This window comes from Manihot esculenta, chromosome 16, assembly GCF_001659605.2.
Source record: "Manihot esculenta cultivar AM560-2 chromosome 16, M.esculenta_v8, whole genome shotgun sequence".
Taxonomy (NCBI): Eukaryota; Viridiplantae; Streptophyta; class Magnoliopsida; order Malpighiales; family Euphorbiaceae; genus Manihot; species Manihot esculenta.
This window is the reverse complement of record NC_035176.2, coordinates 2776211-2800454: the sequence shown is the minus strand read 5'-3', so window position 1 is coordinate 2800454 and position 24244 is coordinate 2776211. Positions and strand designations below refer to the sequence as shown.

General features: G+C 41.2%; 2 protein-coding genes across 3 annotated transcripts; one reads left to right on the top strand and one right to left on the bottom strand.

Annotated features, from left to right (window-relative positions):
• Positions 1-4651: 4651 nt before the first annotated feature.
• LOC110603349 (pentatricopeptide repeat-containing protein At4g21705, mitochondrial) lies at positions 4652-7719 on the top strand. 2 transcript variants are annotated; one of them, XM_021741050.2, is made up of 2 exons: positions 4652-4957; positions 5976-7719. In XM_021741050.2, the coding sequence occupies exons 1-2, from the start codon at positions 4715-4717 to the stop codon at positions 7206-7208; spliced, it is 1476 nt and encodes a 491-aa protein (XP_021596742.1). In that variant the 5' UTR covers positions 4652-4714; the 3' UTR covers positions 7209-7719. The 2 variants fall into 2 exon arrangements, with proteins under 2 accessions (XP_021596742.1, XP_021596743.1); XM_021741051.2 differs by having other exon boundaries at positions 4655-4957; positions 5968-7719.
• Positions 7720-8499: 780 nt separating this feature from the next.
• Positions 8500-12123, bottom strand: LOC110603348 (monothiol glutaredoxin-S17). Its single transcript, XM_021741048.2, has 3 exons — positions 11877-12123; positions 11721-11795; positions 8500-10071 (listed from the first exon to the last, which is right to left on the bottom strand). Exons 1-3 carry the CDS (start codon positions 12045-12047, stop codon positions 8839-8841), a joined length of 1479 nt encoding a protein of 492 aa, XP_021596740.1. The 5' UTR covers positions 12048-12123; the 3' UTR covers positions 8500-8838.
• Between the last annotated feature and the right edge of the window lie 12121 nt (positions 12124-24244).

The window sequence follows — 24244 nt, the reverse complement described above, 5'->3', positions numbered from 1 at the left end:
CTTTAGTAAAAATTTCATTACACACACTTAAATGAGTAAAAGGAGAAAATATAAAGTGAAATTGTGTCAAAAACTCATAAAAAGAGGTGATACGATGTTACGTCAAACATTCGAATCCAAACTATAAGTTGTGTTTGAATCGAAAGAGGAGAAAAAAAAATATTTTGAAGTTTATTTCTTAGATTGTAATGTTATATGTATGGAAGTCTTTGTACTTCCTTTTATATCCAAAAGCAAAGCACGAGGACAAGTGGACAACACGTGGCTATTATAAGGTCAAAAAGAAAAATTATAGAAAAGGTCCTAACAACTAATACAAAAGACAATAACACCCAATAAAATAACAGTAAAGCATTAAACTTAATGCAACTTAATACCCCCTTCTCAAGTTGAAGCCGGTAAAGTCAAGAAATTCAACTTGCGGGACAGACAATTGTGGCATTAAGCTGATAATGCTTTGATGAAGAGTTCTGCCAATTGGTCTTGTGTGGGAAAATGACTAGGCAAGATGAATCCCTGTTGGAGTTTATCTCTCACAATAGGATAGTCAATTTCTATATACTTCGTGCGTTCATGAAACACTGGATTAGCAGCAATATGCATAGCTGCTTTGCTGTCACAATAGAGGGATATAGGCAACTGAACAGAGACCTGTAAATTCTGAAGAATGTAGCTAATTTAGAGAAGTTCACACACTATATTGGCCATAGCACGATACTCAGCTTCTGCAGAAGACTTAGAAACAGTGGTATGTGTCTTTGTTTTCCAAGATATGAGACAAGACCCCAAGAAAATGCAATAACCAGATAATAATTTTCGTGAGTATGTGCAAGTGGCCCAATCAGAATCACAATATGCGCTGAGAGGCAAATTAGAGCTCATAGGAAAATAAAGGCCCTGATATAAGGACCCCTTAAGATACCGAAGCACATGTAAAGGAGCCTCCCAATGAGACTTTCGAGGCATGCTCATAAGCTGAATCAAGTGTTGCGCAGCATAGCATATATCAAGTCTTGTTAAATTTATATAAATAATTCTGCCAAGCAGCCTTTTGTACATATCAGGTTTAGATAGAGGCTCTCCTAAATCAGGAGTTAAATGCAAACCTTGTGGTAAAGGAGATGATGTAGGTTTACAGTAAAACATGCCCGAATCTTTAAGCATGTCTGAAACAAACTTTGTTTGACTGAGAACAGTGGCATGTGAAGATCTGGCAATCTCTAGACCTAAGAAATATTTCATCAAATCTTTAATAGTGAACTTTGAGTGCAATGCATGCTTGCACTTGTTAATGGCATCAACAGAATTTCCAGTCAAGATAACATCATCAATATATACCAGCAAAGCCAAAAATAAAGTATCAGTATGTTGTATAAAGAGACAGTGATCATGTGAGGATTGTATAAATTACAAAGTCTTAAGAAAGGCAGTAAACTCAATGTTCTATTGCCTAGAGGCTGTCTAAGCCCATACAAAGATCTTTGAAGTAAGCAGACTTGCCCAGGTTGAGCTTTGTGATAGCCCTGAGGAGGTATCATGCATACATCTTCATTCAAATGTCCATGCAAGAAAGCATTATTGATGTCTAACTGAAAGATTGGCCACTTCCTAGAAGTAGCAAGGGCAATGAAGATTCTTACTGTAGTAAGTTTATCCACAGGAGAGAATCTATCTTTATAGTCCAAGCCCTCTATTTGGTTGTAGCCTTTGGCAACCAAACGGGCTTTGTATCTATTAACATCCCCATTGGTTTAAATTTCACTTTATATATCCATTTACAGCTCATTGCCTTTTTGTGCTTAGGCAGAGTAGTAAGAGTCCAAGTGTTATTATTTTCCAAAGCTTGAAGCTCTTGTTCCATGGCCTCAATTCACTAAGGACCCTTGGAAGCCTGAGCATAGGTGCAAGGTTCATGGATCTTATTGACATTGCAAATGTAAGAGCTGTAAGAGGGACAGAAAGAAAGAGAGGATGTGTGCAATAGATTGACATAATCTTGCATACAAACAAGTGGCTGTCTATGCCTTTGAGACCTTTTAGGAGAAGAACATTCCTGAAGGCTGTCACTAGTAGGGTTGGGTTTGCAAGGTTGAGAATCAGTGTGTTCAGATTCAACCACAAGTATGGGAATAACATAACTCTCAATATCATTATTATTTTGAAAAGGGAAAATATTTTCATGAAAGATGACATCTCTACTAATGAAAATAGACTTATCAATGAGATTATACAGCGTCTTGTGTGTTCTAGCATAACCCATCATTACAGCCTTGATAGCTCTTTCTTGGAATTTATTCTTATGGGTGCCCATAGTAGTGAGAAAACAAAGACACTCAAATTTTCTAAGGTGAGAGTAATGTGGTAGGTCCCATAAAGTCTCTCATATGGTGTGGTCCAGTTAAACTGTTCCAAAGGCATTCTGTTTATAAGATAGGTAGCAGTCAGAATGCACTCTGACCAAAACTATGTAGGGGTATGAGATTGCATTTTTAAAACTCTAGCAGTGTCAAGGATGTGTCTGTGTTTTTTTTTTTTTTCATAACTCCATTCTATTGTGGATTATATGGACAAGATCTTTGGTGAATGATGCCTTTACTGGTGAGCAAAGAGCTATAGGCATGACTTAAAATTCTCTGCCATTATCTGTTCTAATAGCCTTAATGGTGGTATTGAATTGAGTTTCCACCATATTGATGAAGTGTTTAGTCAGATTAAAGGACTGACCCTTTAAATGCATCATAAAGGTCAAGACTGCCCTACTATAATCATCTACAATGGTAAGAATTTAGCACTAGTGATAGAGCTAGTCTTATAGGGTCCCTATATGTATATATGGATCAAATCAAAAGGTTTTGAAGCCAAAGTATGACTTCTGGGAAAGGGCAGTCTTGATTGTTTTGCTAGAGGGAAAACAGGACAACAGGTTATAGAATTACCACTAATGTTTATGCTCTTGATGTGTTTGAGTTTGCCAACAGATGCATGGCCTATTCTATCATATAAATCAATCATGGTCACAACACAATCATACACATATTTAGAAGATATGAAGCTTCCTTTATTAGAATCAGATGTAGGAAGCATGGTATTTACAAGAGTATGAAGATCAGGACTAGAATACATGATCTGATGTAAGCAATGTTTAATATCAATATGAGAGAAACTCATCTGATTCAGCTTGAAAAGGCCTCATTGTTTCTTTCCTATGGTCACCACCTTCTTATTTAGTAGGTCCTATATGATGCAGTAATGATAGCATATTACTACATAATAAGCATATCTATTCACCAGTTGACTAACAGATATCAAGATGTATTGAAAGTGAGGGACTTAGAAAACATCATCAACCATCATTTTCACAAATAGATTTAACTTTCCAGAATATGATACTTGTGTTGTGTTCCCATCTGGAAAGCAAATAAATATAGGTTTATGCAGAGGGTGCAAGGAATTGAATAGTGTTTTGTCTGAGTATATGTGATTTGTAGCTCTAGTGTCTAGAATCCAACCAGTGTCATTATATAATTATGCATAGTAAATTTTAAAGACATTGGACTTACCAACAAAATCCATACAATAAGAGTCTGGTTCAACTGAGGTACTTGGTGTTTAAACACTCTTACCCTTCACAAGTTGAGTAGCTTCTTACTTTAATGAACTTAACATAGATGTTAGTTCATTAATTCTGGTTTTTGTATTATGGTAGTCCAAAAGATTGTCCTCTCCAGTGCTATCTCCCTCTGCAGTAGCCACCATTTTGGTGTTTTTATATTCATTAATTGGCCGTGTGCTAACTTTGTTTTTTATTTTAAACTAATCATGATATCCAATTAGTTTGAAATATCTTAATTGTAATTGTTTATCAACTTTTATAATGTATTTTTTAATTTATATTATTTTTTAATTATTTATTTAATTTAAATTCCTGATTAAAATTTCTGGATTCTGTGAGTTTTAATAATTCGAGTATTACAAAGTTGAAGTTTAATTAGTTTAACTTTTAATCTCAATTATATGCTGTAAATTTTAAAATGTAAATAATTAAACTGGATTTCAAAGAGTTTAGATTTAATTCATCTAAATTTTTTGAGTTTCAATTAATTTAAAAAGTTAAGTCAAAATCGAGCTTTTACGATATTGAACCTTGAACAGCTTATATTAGCTCAATTCATATTATAACTCCAATGGATGTTTAAAATTAGAAAATTTTAATTAAACGAGTCTTAATAATTCGAATATCTTAAAATTTAAGTTTAATTGATTTATTTTTAAAAATTAAGCAGAAAACAAACTAGGGTACTGAAACTCACGAGTCACAAGGACAGCCCTATGCAAAATCTCCTATGCATATCTCCTTAAGGAGATACAAGCCCAACTCTTGAGCCCATTTCTATAAAATCTTCTACACACCTTCATCTCCACAATGAAATCAAACCCTATCATGAGAGCCCAACTTCTAATTAGCTACCTTATGCCCGAATCCGAAGACTAGTCACTAATATGCATTAAGCCCAATGAGCGAAATCCAAATCCCATGCCCATGTAAGCCCAATAGGCCTATCATATAGGCTATATAGGCCCAAATGTCAGCCCAATAGGCCCATCTCTTAAGCCCTTTCATCTTCTGCATAAGCTAAGCGCAAACCCTGTCCCCTGCGAATCAGCGTCGCATTGCAACTTCTTCACTCGGCTTCTTCTCTGCCTGAAGCTAAACATGAGCATGAGGCTATCGTTGAAAACCCTAATCCAATGTCCAATTTCAGTGTTTAGCAGATCCTACTACACGACCAAAAGGGTGACCTTGTACTCAAAAATCAGTCCTTTAGGAGACCCCAGCTTTAGTTTGGTGCCTGAGCTCGAAAATTGGGTCCAACATGGGAACAAGGTTCGAGTTGGCGAGCTTCAGCGCATTATTCGTGACCTGCGTCGACGAAATCGGTTCAGTCAAGCCCTTGAGGTTTGCAATTTTGTCGTTTCTTCAACGTTTTCTTGTTTGGTTTCTGTTTATTACTTGATTGGAAATGAAAATGAAATCCTCCTTTAAGAGTTCAGGGTTTTATAAGCAACGGTAGGGTGATTAACTTTAAAAGCTAGGACCTGAGTAATCCTGAAATCAGCTTCATGGCTTAATAGAGTTGTGATTTCTGAGTTTAGGATCCTGTATTCAGCCGTTGTAGTGATCAATGGATAGAAAGCTAATGTTTCAATATTTGGTTACTATTTTTTTTATGAAGAAATTTCATGTGTTGAAAATTATGCAACAAAAAAGGGACAATTAATGCGCATTTAGTTTAAACGTCTTTATCTGTATATTTTTAAGGCTAGAATTTAGCTTAAACTGTTCCTTTGAATCTGAAGATTCTATAGATTTTATGATTCTATAGCAATCTGGAGGTTATTATAGTCATGGGCCTTCAGGAACCAGGATTGAGTCAAATGTGAAATGTATCATTTAAGATTTGTGAAGAGTGATGAGAATTTAGCCTGTAGTGGAACTTACCTTAAAATTTTAAGCCTTGTTGTGCATGTGATGTTGAATATGGTCTTACAACAAGGAAATGCAAAATTTTCCTTTGAAAGAAGCAAAAAGTAGGATTTCCATCCAAAAAGTATTCCGGAAGTTGGAATGAATGGCATTGTTATCTTGTCTTTGTTTCTCATTTTCAATGTGAGCATGTGATATGTATGGTGTAACTTACACAGACTTTGTTTCCAAATGCTATGTGTTTGGTAAATGGAGATTATTCATGCATCAAATATGTTATGTCCATTTTGTTATTTACATTTTTTTGCCAACATGTTCAAATCCCATTCACTAGATAGCATGTGCCTGTTTGGAGTGGGTGCTCGTGCTGCAACATTTAAATGATTGCCAAAAAGTTACTTTTTTGGAATAGATAAAACTTATGCATATTTCCTTAGCAATAATGGTCAACTCCTATGACCTCCTAATTTGCAACATTTCAGGGATGCAGGTGTCTGACTGGATGAACAAAAAAGGCATTTGCATATTCTCTCCAATTGAACATGCTGTCCATTTGGATTTGATTGGTAGAGTCCATGGTTTTCTTTCAGCTGAGAACTATTTCAATAGCTTGAGGGACCATGATAGAACTGATAAGACATATGGTGCTCTACTAAACTGTTATTGTAGGCAGCGTCAAGTTGATAAGTCCATCTCACATTTACAGAAAATGAAGGAGATGGGATTTGCCTCATCACCTCTTACTTACAATGACATTATGTGTCTCTATACAAATCTTGGCGACTATGAGAAGGTTCCTGACGTGTTAGCTGAGATGAAGGAGAACAAGGTATCCCCTGACAACTTTAGCTACCGAATCTGCATCAATTCACATGGTGCTAGATCTGACATTGAGGGAATGGAGAGAGTTTTGAATGAGATGGAATGCCAACTGGGGATTGCCATGGACTGGAATACATATGCTGTTGTTGCTAGTTTTTACATAAAATCTGGACTTTCTGATAAGGCAATTTATGCCCTTAGAAAATCAGAAGAAAAGTTAGAGAAGAAAGATGGGACTGGTTATAACCATCTGATATCACTCTATGCGACTTTGGGCAATAAGTCTGAGGTTTTGAGATTATGGGATCTGGAGAAAAGTGCATGTAAGAGGCACATAAACAGGGATTTCATCACCATGCTGGAATCTTTAGTAAAGCTTGATGAGATTGAAGAAGCTGAAAAAATACTGAAAGAGTGGGAATCATCCGGCAACTTTTATGACGTTCGGGTACCAAATGTTGTGATTATTGGGTATTCTAGAAAAGGATTATATGAGAAAGCAGAAACATTGCTTGAAGAATTGATGGAGAAAGGAAAAGTTACTACCCCAAATAGTTGGGCCATTGTTGCTGCAGGATACCTTGAAAAGGGTATGGTGGAAAAAGCTTTTGAGTGTATGAAGGCTGCCTTTTCCCTGCACGTGAAGAACAAGGGATGGAAGCCGAACCCTCAGGTGATTGCAGACATTTTAAGTTGGCTTGGTGATGAAGGTAGTGCTGAAGATGTAGAAGCTTTTGTGACCTCTTTGAGATCTGTCATTCCAGTGAACAGACAAATGTATCATGCTTCATTGAAGGCAAATATAAGAAGCGGCAAAGATATTTGTGGACTTCTGGACCGCATGAAATCTGATAAGATAGATGAAGATGAGGAAACAAAGAAAATCCTTGGCACAATGTAGAAGTAAATTTGATCTGTTGATTTGCCTAACATAGTTCATTGTTATGCAATCATGGAATTGTAGTGCTGCAATTTGTTTGCTTCCGTGAATGAAGAGTTTCAATTGTTCAAGATCGTTTCTGCATTGTGCAATTGATACAATATGTTAACATGAGCTCAATAGATGCAGCCCACAACAATTAGGTCTTGTTTGTGTTGGTCAGAGTATCTCAAAAACCCATGTGTTTCCAGTCGCATTCCTTCTCGGCCCTTTCCTCCTTCCAATTTTGTAAGTGAAATCAGATGCTTCTCTTCTTCCTGGTGGCACTGTCACTGTTGTTATGGTAGATCATAATTCGAAGAAATTTGTCAGTTCTGTAAGCATCTTTGAGCTGTTCTTGTAGCTGAATACAAAGCTGCGAACTTGTAGGGCTGCTGTGGAAGTCAAAGTTTTTCTTTTTGCTGTCGAAGACATTTGAGATAGTGGTTTTCGTTCTAATTTTATTTTCGAGATTGATGACAAATATTCAACAGATTAATTTCATTTTTAATAGAGTAATAAGAGTTGATATATTAAGAACAAAAATTAGATAAAAATTTATTACTTTAATTATATTAATTGTATTTTCTTAAACTCTGTGAAAATAGATGCAAGTTGAGGTGGAGTTTGTTAATGGGATTTCTAGTTTTCTGGGGTCAATCAGCTTTCTTATGTCTGTGAACTGTGAAAAGTACGGTGATCTCTGATTTTCCAGAGGATTGCTTGGCTTCTTACCCTCATGTTTGGCAGCTCGTGAAGGTAAGTGTTTTTAGAATAATGTTTTTATTTTAGATGAAGTTTTTTTAAATCGGGTAAATTTTTGAGAGATTTCAAAACCCAAAACACCTCGCTTTTTCAATCCAAGTTTTTTTTTATATATTTTATATTCTATTAATTTATTTTATTTATAAAACCCCATTCATTTTATGCAAACACATTTGATGATATATATATATATATATATATATATATATATAATTAAGGGAAAAAAAAAGTCCATCATGCTGTATTTGCTACTTGCCATATTTCAGCAGGCTTTACAAATTTACTAGTGACCTAGAGCTGCTGGAGACTGAAATATGTAAAGGAGTGCACAACGTTGAGAAAAGATGGGGATGCCATTGCCGCTTCAAACAACATTCTATCAACATTACTAGTCCGATGTTAGAGGTGAGCAAATAGAACTACATTAAATTCAACATGGATACTGTCAGAAGATTGCTTCTAGTATAATTCAGTTCAGCTCAAACAATTTCAGTTCAAAAAACAAGAATATCAAAAGTTCCATCAGATATCTACATTAGAAAACATAATCCTCGCAAGAGTAAACTTTCATACAGAATTTGACCATCAAAACAATAGTGCAACACGAGAAAGAAGCTTTTTCATAAACAACTAGCCAACGGCAAAACAAGAAAAGATGACCCTTAAATAGCTGAGGTTTATCACAGGAAAACACTGTTGATGATTTAACACCAAAACTTCATATCAAATCAATGCATCCGATCATCAATGAGCAAGTAAATCATGCAAACTTGTATGACATCCATAGTCTTACTGAAAGTAGAAATCTAGGTTTGTGCAGCATTATTTAACAGAAACCATGTCAACCCTACTCGGACAGGGTAGATTTCAGCTCTCCGTTGCCTCGGAGCTCCATTACAATATCACAACCACCTATAAGCTCACCTTTGTAATAAAGCTGGGGAAATGTTGGCCAGTTTGAGAACACCTTTAGTCCCTGCCTCACTTCTTCGTCAGATAAGATATCAAAGGACCCAAAACTTACACCCTCCTCCCTCAAGGCATTTACGACTTTGGAACTAAAACCACATCTGGGAGCATCTGGGTTGCCTTTCATGAAAAGCATTACTGGCGAAGAAGCAATCAAACTCTTTAGACGATCTTCAAGTGTCTCTTTTGGAACAACCCCTTTCTCAACCAAAAGCCTTCTAAACTCTCCACTTTTCTGCATCTCCAGGACAATGTCAGATCCGCCAATCAGTTCACCCTTAATATATAGTTGAGGGTAACTTGACCAATTTGAATAAACTTTAAGACCTTGTCGAACTTCATCATCGGAAAGAATGTTGAAACTCTCAAAATTGACCTTTTCTTCTTTAAGGATTTCAACTACCTTCCCACTGAAACCACACTTGGGTTCGTCAGGACTTCCCTTCATGAACAACATAACTGGGTTTGAATCAATCAGGCTTTTAAGACGGGACGTCAAGGTTGCACTTAAGCCAGTGGATTCTGAGATGCCACCCTTTCCACCTTCACTATCACCCTGTTTTGGCTCCTCAGAATGATTAGTATCAATTCCATTATCTCTGAAAACGTCTTTTAGTTCACCACTTTCATGCATCGCAATTGCTATGTCACATCCCCCAAGGAGCTCTCCTTTGCAATAAAGCTGAGGAAAAGTTGGCCAGTTAGAAAACTTCTTCAACCCCTCACGTACCTCATTATTAGACAGGATGTCAAAACTTCCAAACTTCACATTTTCAGCCTTCAAAATATCTACAACTTTCTGGCTAAACCCACATCTAGGTGCTTCAGGAGTCCCTTTCATAAATAGCATCACTGAATGGGAGTTGATAAGCTGTTGCAATTGCTTTACTAATGCATCACTGAGGCCAGGTTGAACTTGGTTTGATACTTGGGAAGAGCCATTTTCTTTCGCCAACTCTTTGACTGTTTCAAGAACACTAGGTCCAGCTGCCAATCCAAGGCTTGCAGGGGCTGCAGGTTCTCCAGGATTAACAGACCCAGCAACTTTAGCAATTTTGTTCGCCAAACTGGAGGGATCTGCACCTTCCAATACATCAACTTTCTTGCCTTCCTGATAAAGACCATTTCAAAAACCATTAAGAATTTTGAGAACTATGTTTTAAGGTGAAGAAAATCATTTTGAACTGAAATCATCAGCTCATGAAGAAGAGATCTTGTTATTGACATGCATGAAAACAGTAAAGTTAAAAACAATACATGCAATCATCAACTCTTATAACTTCGATTGTACACAATAAAGTCACAGATAATTCAGGGTGAGATCTGCATGGTAAATATGTGCAACTCAGATGGCACAGAGGCAGAACAATGAACCTATAAAAACTCAACCATAATTGAACCTAATGCTCTCCAAAGCCTCTGTTAAAATGGATTAGAAAAATGCAGGTGGAGAATAGTTTTTAGACAAAGGATTGAAGAGATAGAGATGACCTCCAAAATTTTAATGTCTTCTAGATCAATTAGTTCTTTTCTAGTCCATCTATGTAAACTTTAAATTCTCAATATACCATGCATTTATCTACAAAGCATGGGCAACAGCACCATCAACAATTGAAAGTGTCTATTCCTCTTGGGCTCTATGTCCTTTCTCCACACATGGGACAAAGCCAAATAACATATACCACAATGCTTGTATCATAGTATTAATAGCCCCTTAATGCTAGACTTGGTAGGTTTCCCTCAATTAAGAATAACACTAAAACAATACTCTACATAAGAAATGATTCGTTATCTACTTGAGGAATATTTCTCCCAATCAAACTCAAAAATATGTTTCTCTAAATCTCATGGGGATTTTGAAACATACCTAACAATTATATTGTTGCATCTCTATGTACTGTAAGGAGCAAGAATCCCATTATTACTTTATTAGCAATGTATTATATAAACCAATAACTCCAAATAACAAGTGGTTAGTTTTCCGACTATCTCAAATCACTCATGTTCTATTTTCTTGTTTCTATGCAATGTACAGATTAAAGTCACCATAACAATAATAATGTAACAACCAATGGGGGAAGTGGAGGGTATATACAAACAAATGCTGAGATCAATTGCTCAATTAGACAGCTCAAATGTTACTTTGCCAACTAGGTATCACCTTTTGTAGACAATTGTGCAATTCGACCGACATCTTAAATGAACAAAAAGAATAATCAGATAGATTATCTTCCAGTTACAAAGTACGTCTCTATGATTCTAGGGGCTTATCCAGTTTGCAAACGAAAGCAACAATTTATCCACATGTCAGATTTAGTGTACAGCCTGATACCTAACACTCTTTCCCTGACAATCATTCCATACCAATGAAAAACGAGCCAACTGCAGTACATACACACTTCAACTATGATTCTGTCATGAAAATCTACTTGTTCTTATACAGTATCTGAATTCTCATGATACTGTCATATGCCATCTCAGACTATCTAATGACTAAAAATTTCCATATTCAAATATTAGCCATACACTTACAGTCACTAGTTTTACAACATCTAAGTTTTTTTTCTTTTTCATTCCCGCTTTGGGTCTCATCGTTTTGCTTAACCTTTTCCAGTACTAATCCAGGGAAGAAAACATTATAAAACGTCATCTTGCTTTGCTATTAAAATCAATAGAAAGCAACTGCTAGACTGACCCAAAAACCAAAAATTGAAATTGGCTGGTAACAAGCAAATGCTGGATACCCAGCATAAAACTTACCTTGAAGAAAACAAAGAAAGGCACAGCAGAAACAGAATATTCTTCCGATATCTCTGGTAGCTCCTCAGCCTCCACCTACAATACCCATCACCAATTCAAAATCCCAATAAAAGAAAAATAAGTATATATATATAGCTGGAGAGAGAGAGAGAGAACCCTGAGAAAGTGGGCACTGGGGAAATCGGTGGCGAGGTGGGAGAAGACTTGGTCCATGTGCTTGGAGGCGTCGCACCATGACGCCCAGAAATGAACGATCACCGGCGCGCCGCTGCTAAGCAAATTATCCAGCTCCGGCTTAGATTGGACTTCCTTCACTGACCCACCCATTGTTCTCTCTGGCTTGCCCTGCTCCCTTTTCTGGAATACCCTACTCTCAGAACCACCCTCGAGAAAGTGAAAGAAAATGGAATCTTTCTCTTCCTTTTATCGTGTGGGTTTCTTTTGTTGAGGAATCAAATGGTTGGGACCTCTTGAGATGCACAGTACATCAGCATCTATCACCGTCCATTTTCGTGATGCCTCTGTGGGTCCCTTTGAAGCTTAATTTTAACACGAGGCTCTTCAGTCTTTACCTACCTTAGAACACGCCAGATTTAAACTTGAGATTGAAAAAAAAAAAAAAAGTGAATTAATCCTTATTTTTTAAAATTCAATTAAAATGTGATTTTGATTCTATAAAAGTAATTATTTTAATCTTCTCATATATACTAAAGAGAATTAATAATTAAAGTTATATATTTTAAATAGTATAAAAATTTAAAATTAAAAATAAATTAATTAAAATTTTCTTCAACAAAATATAATAAATAGTTTAAATTTATAAAATATAGAAATATTTTAAGTGTGATTAGGAAAATAAAGAGCAGTAGTAATTTAATAAAAATACATAAACTTATAATAATTTATCTAAAATATTTTATCAAAATATTTAATTTAATTTTTAATATATTTTAATTAACATATTTAGGAAATTTTCAATGATAATAATTTCAATAATAATGTAAAATAAACCTTTACTATATATGAAAGGGATAATAGTAAAAAAAAATAAATTATTCATATATTAATAAATATATATTAAATTATAAAAATTAACTAATATATTTTAAATTAAGTATTTAAATTTATTTATACTCTCCCTTAAATTTTATAGTTAAACTTAATAGGAATACCATTTGTTATCCTAGTTAAAATTAAAAATTAATATTTTAATATAACTAATAATTATTACAAAAATTTTAAATTTTATGAATTTTAATAATTATATTTCAAAATTTTTTAATAAATATATTTTAAATTAATTTTTTAATTGGATTTGATTTTTAATTTTAATTCAATTTATTTTATACTTTTAGAGGACATATTTATAAGAATGAATAATTATTTTTTATTTTTTATCAATAAATATATTTTTTTTATATAATTATAGATTATAAATATTATTATACTATTAACTCTCGTGAATCAAGAAGTACGATTCTCCCTGCTTGATAAATTAGCCATATTTATTATATTTAATCTAACTAAATTGAAAAGTCAATTTTAATAAATTTAAAATGATTAAATTTGGACAATATCTAAATTATAGTCATTGATGACCGTTGGATTCCTTCACCCCGGATCAGGGGCTTGACCACAGCCCAAGGCCCATGACGTAGAGACCCACACATCTGATATACCGAACGAGCCTGGCTCATCCGACCCTCAAGGCCGGGCTCGACCCATCTTCTTCACTCAAGCCGGCCTGGCCCACACGAAACAGGCCCTCTCCACTTAGGCTTAGCGCCTGGCCCAAATCTCGGCCCAGCCCAGGATCCAGAGAAATATTCACCAGACAGCCTGGCAGATCCGCTCGAACGTACGCACGAGAAGAATCAGAGGCCGTTACGCATGGAGCAGACAGCTGATACCCTAGTACCTCCGAATCCACATGGCAGAGACGCGTGGCCCAATCCTGGAGAGACCTTTACCCGTCACCAGCAAGCAAGACAATGTATAAAAGAGGAGTCCCCTCCTCAGAAAGCTTAAGCCTTATTCAGTAATACAAAACCCTTGTAAAACCCTATTCTATTGGATCTCAGATCATCAATTGGCGCCGTCTGTGGGAAACGAAGGAGATCTTTTCATCACCGGAGTTTTCACTTTCAAAACCCACTGAGATCCACGATGGCAAACCACCAAGACAGTAACCTTAATATTCCAAATGACCTGAGCTCCGCCCAAGATGGGCAGCAGTTCTCCTTTTCTAGCCCTACAACGTTGAATAACCAAACACCTATTTCTCTTAATCCCTCGCCAAGCCTGGCAGGGAATACTCCCACCATGACCCTGTCTAACCAAGACATTCAAACCATGGCTCTCCAGCTACAAACCACTGCTCACTGGTTGGGCCAGATAATGCAACAAAGGGGACTTAGCACCCCAGTAAACGCACTCCCAGTAGTGGAGGAACCCAGAACCGATGAACCCCAACCTACCTCTGCCCGCCTCAGAACTAACAACCACGATGCCGGAGAAGAGGAAGAACCGGAGGCCCGAATTCATGGGCGAAGGGCAAGAGAGTTGATAGAAAATGAAGAGGTGAACGACTATTCTGCCGAAACAACCAGAGAAACGGGAACTGAAACAGAGGAGGAAGAATGCAGTTTGGGCAAAAGACCCAGCCCGGAAGACGAGAAAATGAACCAAAAGCTGAAAAGGTTGAAGGAGCAGCTCCTAGCCGAGCTAGGTAAGAAAGATCAGAGTCAAACCTCCTTGCCTACTTCTTCCCCCTTCTCAAAGTTAATGCAGCAGGAGACCGTTCCCAAAAAGTTTATGATGCCGCCGATGGCGGCCTATAATGGAGCTGGTAACCCGAGAGAGCATGTCATGAACTATAAGACCTTCATGGAGTTGCAAACTCTGTCAGATGCTCTGATGTGCAAGGTGTTCCCAACAACGCTCTCGGGGCCAGCGAGGGCATGGTTCAACAGCCTGGAGGCCGGAAGCATTAAAAGTTTCGGAGATCTGGCCACCCGCTTCATTAGCCGGTTCGTAGCCGGGGTGCCAGCAGATAGGAAGACGAGCTATCTGGAAACAGTGAGACAAAAAGCTGGTGAATCCCTCAGAGAGTATGTCGCCCGTTTCAATACGGAGGCCCTGCAGATTCCCGAGCTTGACGAAGGAAGGGCGGTAGAGGCCATGCAAAAGGGAACAACCTCTGCCGAGTTCTTTGGTTCTCTAAGTAGGAAACCTCCGACCTCACTGGCCGAGTTGATGAAGAGGGCGGAAAAGTATATAAGGCAGGATGACGCCTTAGTAACGAGTAGATTTGCCAAAGGGGGGGAAGGAAAAGAGAAAGCCCCGGAGGAGGGGAGGTCGGAGAAACACGAGAAGAAGCGTGGAAAAAGGCCTGAGCCGTACAAGCAGGCCTGGGAAAGAAGGGATCAAAGGCCTCCTCCTCCTCGGGTTCTCGAACCAAGAGTGCTCCCTCCTTGGGTCCCGGAGAAACCGACTCCATTAAATGCGTCCAGAGCCGAGGTGCTCATGGCCGTCCAGGATAAGGAGTTTCTCCAGTGGCCCAAACCTTTGAAGTCGGAAGCAGATCAGAGGAATCCTGACAAGTATTGCCAGTACCACCGGACGCATGGCCACGATACAAATAACTGTTTTCAGTTAATCGCGGAGATTGAAAGATTGATAAAAATGGGGCATCTCAAAAATTTTGTGAAGAAACCGGAGGGGCAGAGGCCTCAACCCGGTCCGGCAGCCCAGATGCCCAGGAGAACTGGAGCTGGACCAGTGAATGATGGGTCCAGTGGGACTATTAATATGATTGTTGGAGGAACTGGAGGACGGATGAACCGTCGAGGAAAGAAGAGAAACCGGGAAGGGGAGACCAGTAATGGCGAGGTTATGCAGATCGTTGAACACTCTCCCATGACCATCGCTTTCTCTTCGGAGGATGCACAGGGCATTCAGATGCCCCATGATGACGCGCTCGTCATTGAAGCAGTCATCCATAATTTTCGGGTGAAGAAGGTTCTGGTGGATGATGGGAGTAAGGTCAACTTATTGCCATATCGGGTTTTCCAGCAGATGGGAATCCCAGAGGAACAGCTGGTTCGGGACCAGTCACCCATCAAAGGGATCGGAGGAGCACCGGTACTTGTAGAAGGGAAGGTGAAGCTGGCCCTTACCTTGGGAGAAACACCCAGAGCTCGCACCCATCATGAGGTGTTTTTGGTGGTCAAACTCCCACTGAGCTACAATGCGATTTTGGGGAGGCCGGCGTTGTTCAACTTTGAAGCTGTCACTAGCATCAGGTATCTGGCACTCAAGTTCCCAACGGAAGAAGGGGTGGGAATGGTCCGGGGCAGCCAGGAAGAAGCAAGGGCAGTATACTTGGCCACAGTGACGGAACCGAACTCAGCTGGAGAAGCGCTTGATTCGGAAGTCTTGGAGGTCAGGGATGAGACAAAGGAAGCCCGGACAGAGCCCGTCGGAGAGCTGGAGACCTTCTCCCTATCAGAAGAAGAAGCAAGTAAGGTCTTCAGTCTCAATGCCGGCCTCACCAAAGGACAAAAAGGTGAAGCCATGACCCTGATCCGAAGTCACTCGCCGACCTTCGCATGGAAGCCCTCAGACATGCCGGGAATTGACCCCAAAGTGATGACACACCGATTGAATGTCCTCCCCGAGGCCAGACCAGTAAAGCAAAAGAAGAGAGTAGTGGGAAGAGAGAAGCAGCAGGCTACCCAGGAAGAAGTCCAGAAGCTAGAAGAGGCAGGCTTTATTAGGGAGGTTATGTACCCACAGTGGTTGGCAAATCCTGTGTTAGTCAAAAAAGCCAATGGCAAATACAGGATGTGTATAGATTTTACCGACCTGAATAAGGCCTGCCCTAAAGATTGTTACCCCCTCCCCGATATTAATAAGATGGTCGACTCAACGGCTGGTTTTGATTATATGTCTTCTTTGGATGCTATGTCTGGTTACCACCAAATCCCAATGGAAAAAGCGGATGAGGAGAAGACCTCATTTATAACTGAAGACGGGACTTACTGCTACAGAGCTATGCCCTTCGGATTAAGAAACGCCGGGGCAACTTACCAACGATTAATGAATAAAATCTTTAAAAATCAGATCGGCAGGAATGTAGAAGTGTATGTGGATGACATGGTGGTTAAAAGTTCAACTTTTCAACAACATATAACGAATTTAAGGGAGATATTTGGGGTGTTAGATCAATACAGGATGAAGCTGAATCCAGCAAAGTGCGCTTTCTTCATCAGGGGAGGAAAATTCTTGGGGTACATGGTGAGTGGAAAAGGCATTGAGCCCAATCCGGAGAAAGTGGAAGCCATATTGAATATGCCAGAGCCGACCTGTGTAAGGGACGTCCAAAGATTAACCGGGAGAGTAGTGGCGCTTAACTGATTTATGTCAAGGTCGGCAGAAAAGTGTTTGCCGTTCTTCAAAAAATTGAGGAAGGTCCCGAATTTTGAATGGACAGAAGACTGCCAAAAAGCCTTCACAGAGCTTAAGGAATACCTCAGCTCACCTCACGTGCTCAGCAGCCCCGTAAAAGGGGAAGAACTCTTGATATACTTGGCAGCCTCAGAGCAAGCAGTCAGCGCAGTACTAGTAAGAGTGGAAGAAGGGGAGCAGAAACCTGTTTTCTACGTCAGCAAGGTACTCAGAGACACTGAGGTCAGATACTCGAACATTGAAAAATTGGCGTATGCCTTGTTGTTAGCAGTCCGGAAATTCAAAGTTTATCTAGAAGGCCACCAAGGAGTTGTGATGACGGACCAACCGTTAAAGAAGATCCTACGTAGGCCGGAAACTTCAGGACGGATGTTAGCATGGTCCGTGGAAATCAGCCCTTACTGTCTGGAGTACCGACCTCGGACAGCTATAAAATCTCAAGCGCTGGCTGACTTCATAGCAGAATGCTCATTCAACAAGGAGAAGGAAGGATCATCCTCGGAGATATCAAGCAAAGAAGGAGAGGGAGAGCTGTCCCAAGAGTCCAGCTGGAAGCTATATGTAGACGGAGCATCAGGCTCTGAGGGCAGTGGCGCTGGGATAATACTTAAAGGGCCGGAGGGCTTTAAAGTATGTTATGCCTTACGGCTAGACTTCAAAGCTTCTAATAATGTGGCCGAATATGAAGCCTTGGTGAACGGAATGTTGGTAGCTTTGGAAATAGGGGTAACCGACCTCGAAGTAAATAGTGACTCTCAGCTGGTAATCAACCAGGTGACGGGAGTATATCAGGCCAGAGATCCCATCATGCAGAGCTATCTTGATAAAGTAAAAACTGTGGAAGCCGACCTCACGAGCCGAGGAGTTATTACGAGATTTCAAAGGATACCTCGAGATGAAAATGAGGAGGCAGACCTGCTTAGTCGACTGACCAAAGAAGAGTTAGAGCAACTCCCTGATGAAGTATACATACAGCATGTCGGCACACCTGCTTTCAAGAAGACAAACACAGTATTGCAGGTGGAGCAGAGCCCAACTTGGATGACTCCATACCTGAGATACTTGGAAAAGGGCGAACTCCCCGAAGATAAAGTTGAAGCCAAAAAGATAGCAGCTCGAGCTGCCAATTACCAAGTAATAAGGGGAACTTTATACAGAAAAGGGAAGTCCAGCCCATGGCTCCGGTGCGTGAGCCCAGAAGAAGCTGCAAAGGTAATGGAGGAAATACACAGAGGCCTATGTGGGGCTCACGAGGGAGCAGGGACATTAGCTAACAAAATATTCAGGCAAGGATACTACTGGCCCACTGTTAAAAAAGAAGCAGAAGAGTTTGTCCGGAGGTGTGACGTATGTCAGAGATTTGCCAATGCCATCAGGACCCCTGCCACTCCTCAAGCAAGCATATCCAGTCCATGGCCTTTCTCACAATGGGGAATTGACATCCTGGGACCTTTCCCCAAGACTACAGGGCAAAGGAAATTCGTAGTGGTGGCTGTGGAATATTTCTCGAAATGGCCAGAGGCAGAAGCAATAGCCACAATCACAGCTCGCAAGATGATAGATTTCGTATGGGGACATATCATCTGCAGATTTGGCATACTAAGAGTACTTATCTCAGACAACGGCAGACAGTTCGACTGCAGCACTTTCAGAGCCTTTACGATGAACATGGGCATATGGCATAAGTTCTCCTCCGTGGCTCACCCTCAGACTAATGGCCAAACGGAAGTCACTAATAGAGCTATCCTTCAAGGATTAAAGAAACGGCTGGATGGCGCAAAGGAGAATTGGGCAGAAGAACTCAATAGCACTCTATGGGCACTCCGAACCACTCCCAGAGCGCCCACTCAAGAAACCCCGTTTGCACTTGCTTATGGCACAGAGGCTGTAGTCCCAGTTGAATTGCAGATCCCCACTCATCGAGTTCAATTCGCTAGTGAGAACGCTAATGGGGACAAATTAAGGAGCAACCTAGATGCTCTTGAAGAAGTTAGGGAAGAAGCCCAAGTCCGAACTGCTGCTTATCAACAACGAGCGGCAAGATATTACAATCAAAAGGTCAGAGAAAGAAGCTTGAAGGTGGGAGACCTGACTTTAAGAAACCTGGAAGCTACTGGAAAAAGAGCAGCCGCCGGCAAGCTAGCACCGACCTGGGAAGGTCCATTCAAGGTGACAAAAGTGGTTAAGCCCGGGGTATACCGAATTGAAGATATGCAAGGAAACCCCGAGCCCCACGCTTGGAACATCCAGCACTTAAAAAGGTATTTTCCTTGAAATATTTGTAAAGAAAAAACATTGTATTTTGACAAAAATGAATAAATAAAAATTGTGATTATCTTTGTGAAAAACATTTTTCCATGATAAAGAAAGAACAGGGCTCAAAAAGATCCCTTGCAAACAAGACCTCATTTAGGCACAAAAACCAGCTGAGATGACGAAGCGACAGTAAGGCCAATGAGCCTGAATTTTGTAAAAACAACCGGCGAGGCCCCGAGGTCGTCCCGGAAATTCAAAGAAAACCAGGATCCCGTAAGATCTCCTGGAAATAAAAAACAACCGGCGAGGCCCCGAGGTCGTCCCGAAAATTCAAAGAAAACCAGGATCCCGTAAGATCTCCTGGAAACAAAAAACAACCGGCGAGGCCCCGAGGTCGTCCCGGAAATTCAAAGAAAACCAGGATCCTGTAAGATCTCCTGGAAACAAAAAACAACCGGCGAGGCCTCGAGGTCGTCCCGGAAGTTCAAAGAAAAACAGGATCCCGTAAGATCTCCTGGAAACAAAAAACAACCGGCGAGGCCCCGAGGTCGTCCCGGAAATTCAAAGAAAAACTGGATCCCGTAAGATCTCCTGGAAACAAAAAACAACCGGCGAGGCCCCGAGGTCGTCCCGGAAATTCAAAGAAAAACAGGATCCCGTAAGATCTCCTGGAAACAAAAAACAACCGGCGAGGCCCCGAGGTCGTGCCGGAAATTCAAAGAAAAACAGGATCCCGTAAGATCTCCTGGAAACAAAAAACAACCGGCGAGGCCCCGAGGTCGTCCCGGAAGTTCAAAGAAAAACAGGATCCCGTAAGATCTCCTGGAAACAAAAAACAACCGGCGAGGCCCCGAGGTCGTCCCGGAAATTCAAAGAAAAACAGGATCCCGTAAGATCTCCTGGAAACAAAAAACAACCGGCGAGGCCCCCAGGTCGTCCCGGAAATTCAAAGAAAAACAGGATCCCGTAAGATCTCCTGGAAACAAAAAACAACCGGCGAGACCCCGAGGTCGTCCCGGAAATTCAAAGAAATCCAGGATCCCGTAAGATCTCCTGGAAAACAAAAACAACCGGCGAGGCCCCGAGGTCGTCCCGGAAATTCAAAGAAAACCAGGATCCCATAAGATCTCCTGGAAACAAAAATAGGTCGGTAAAAGACTTAAGAGCCTCTCGAAATGAAAAATTTCTCCACCGGGACAACTTATAAAATCCAATTCCGACCTTGGAAAGAGAAGAGCCCAGAGCTAAAAAAAAAAAAAAAAAAAAAAAAAAAAAAAAAAAAGGGCCCAAGACCGAGCTCTCAGTTCGGATAGACTTATATCCTTAAAGGATCAAGATACGAAGGCCAAAGAAAAAGGCCGAGCTCCCTCCATAGAAGGACTCATAAAATGACGATATCCTCAGGAGGATAAAAAGGCTATAATCAAAGCCTCAACCAGTTTATCTGAAACAAATATACGAAGTCACAACGAAGAAAGAAGGACTAAAAGCCAAAAACTGACATGATAGTTAAAAAGGTACGAGATTTGATCTCTCAGACTATCAGCTAAGAGCTGAGCTCGCAACTTAAGATTAATTCAGAGCTTCTGAATAAAAATATGTAGTTTATATCACAAATACGAAGAGTAGATATAAATGTCAAGAAATATGAAAAACAAGAAGGAAACTAATATTTCATTAATGACTATTACAATTTATTTCTCCGGCGAGGAAGGAGGATAAATAGTCCTTAAGGGACTTACATCAGTAAGAACACCCTCGCCTGCAGCCACCTCCGAAGGAAGCTCGGTGTCCCTTGGGCCAGAGCTCTCAACATTAATAGTAGGGGCAACTCCTGACCTAAGGTGAAGGCCGTCTTTCTCAGAATCAAGATCATCTTCCTCCGACCCCACCTCGGATTCCCCTGACGAAGACTCAGCTGTCCGGTCTATGTTCCTCCGAGAATCTCCTCGGTGCAAAGGGGAATCATCCTCCCCGTATAGCACTGACTCGCCATCTGAGTCCACCTCGCGCCTACGAAGCTTGGCCAAAGGAATATCAGGAGCCTGTCTAGCTTCTCTTAAACCGCGATTGTAGCCAGTTACATACATGCGGTAGGCCTTATCAAGGATAGCCTTTTTCATCTCACCAGAAGCTTTATACTCATCAAGGTGTTCTTCACAAGCCTCAGCCACAAATTCCTTAAACTCCGAAGAGTCTTTATAGTCCTGGAGATGAGCTTCACAGGCCTGATCAATTTTAACCTTCAGCTCATCAGACTCCTGATACTCCGCTATATACTGTTCACGCTTCAGCTGAGCCTTCCCTTCCGCATACTTTACCACCTCAAGCAGGGCTAAACATTTACGTTCCAAAGCCCTAACTTCATGCTTCAGCTGTTGTTGGCGAAGGTTGAACTCTTCAGCCGATGAAGACAGATCTTTGATACGTTCAGAACTTGTGCCCAATTCCTGCTCAAGGACTTCCACCCGGGCTAGGGCACTTTCCTTCTGAGCCTTCACCTCACTCAGGTGAGCTTGAAGCCCCTCAAAATCAGCCTTTAAGGCCTCATGTTGGCACTGGACCTCGGCTCTTTGACTTACAGCCTCATCTCTCTCCTGAAGGGCCGTCGTCATAGAGGACAGCTGTTTTACAACCTCTACACAACGAGTTTCCACTTCAGCTGCCCTCTCATCAGACTCCTGGAGAACTCTGCGAGTACGAGATAGCTCTGACTCCAGGGATTTGCTATGCTATGCCGCCTCAACTGCTTTGCCCTCAGCTCGTTTAGAGGCCTCCAGGGCAGAATGCAACTCCACTCGGAGAGACTGGATCTGCTCCCGGGCGGCTGCCAGGTGGCCCCTCGCATCGCTGGTGGCAGTCAGGTTCTCATCACGACGCGCTTCCTCGATCCGGCGGTCCACGGACTCCCGGAGAGAGAGATCACGGGCATCCACCTCCATAACCAGGCCTAACACCTAGTACGGAAGAACAATTGTCAAGAAAAGAAACAAAGCAAACTCACAGAAAGGTGAAAAAATAACTTACCATCAGCAGCATTTCTCCAATCGTGGATCCGAGCTCCTCACGAGAGCGAGATTGGAAGGACACCTGCTCCTTGGTAGAACTGGCCAAGTGACCAGTCAGGGCCAGAAGACGAGGATCCGAAGCCTCTGTTATCCCGCCGAACATCCGTTCCCGGAGAAGTGCGGCAACAGCGGAGGCCGGAGACTCCGAGGAAATGCTTGACAGGTCCAGAATGTTGTCAGTAGGGGACGACGAAGGAACAGCAGAAACACCCTTCCCTTTCCCAATGGGAGGAAGAGGTGGGGAAGGACCCACAGCAGTCCGGGATTTTTTCCGAGCAGGAGAAGGGACAGGCGTTCCAGAAGGGGTCGGACGCTTGCCCCCAGTCTTTGAGGGGACACCCTCAGATCCCTCAGGCTCAGTCCTCACAGGGGCAGGGGCACCTTCACCAGAAACCTCCGGGCTTTGATCCTCCAGGAGGACGATCTCCATCCCTGTCCTAGAGACCTCCTTATCTTCAACAGGGGACTTGAATTTCCCCCCTAACACCTCCTCAGTAGAATGGACAGCACCCAATTGTTCAGTAGCTTGGGTCTGCTCCACAACAGCTAGGGAAGTTTCCCTCACGACCTCTGAGGAGGCTGGAACGAATCTAGACCCTTCAGCAGGCGTTGAAGTTGAGCTCGACCCACCATGACTAGATGGCCGAGCTGATTTAATGCTGCGAGAGCTCGGCTTGGAAGTCCGAGACGAGGCTTTGACAGGAGGTCGGCTGATCTTCTTGGAAGAAGCGGCCTGTGCCAGCTCTGCAGCAATCTCAGTTACAGAACGCCCATCCCCAAAGGCGTTAAAAATTGCATGCATGTTCTCCCGAGACAGGTCAAAATTCTTGGGGAATTTGATGCCCTCCATTCTAACTTCAGAAGCTGCAAAAAACAAGAAGTTATAAAGAGTCAGCATACTTCCTGATATCATGAGCAAAGAAAACAAACAGAATAACCGGACAAAGCACTATACCCGTGTCCTGGATATCCCTAAGGTTTGACGCAAACATACACTTCTCGACATCATACTTCCTCTCAACGGAAGTCAGTCGAAGCAGCCCGACCTGCTCAATAAGACTCAATTCGGGCAGATCGTTGCAGCCCGGAAAGATCTCCCCCCACCTCAGGTCCACATCCCACGATCGGCAGGACCCTAATTTCAACTCCGCCACAAGGAAATTCTCTACCCATCCCTTTATAGAGACAACCCATTACGGGGGGAAAAGTAATAGAAGTTTTGCTTCACCCTAACCAGACGGAAAAAAGTGACAAACAGACAGGCCGTAGGGGCGAAACCCCAACCCAAGCAGATAGACTCGAAACAGGACATGAACAAAATGGAATTTGGGGATAACATTCGAGGAGTTACCCCAAAGTATTCAAACACCTCAACAAAGAAAGGGGTAAAAGGAAGCGGTAGACCAAATTCTCTCTGCTTCAGGAAAAACACTATGCTACGAACCTCTTGGGGATCCACTAAACCAGGTGGGCGAGGGTAAGGAAGCACTATCCTCTCATTTGGAAGAGGTGCTCGAATAAGATACAACGGAGTATCTAAAAGCCTCCGAGAAATGTGATTAGTTATGTTGGAAGGGGTAATATGCGACTCAAGGTCAAAAACATCAGGAAGCTTTAAACTGGCCATGAAAGAACAAGGAAGCGTACCTGAGAACACGATAGGATGAAAAAAGAGACGTAGAAGGAATTGCAGGAAGACAGAGAGCAACCAAGAACTAGTTCTTCAAAAGA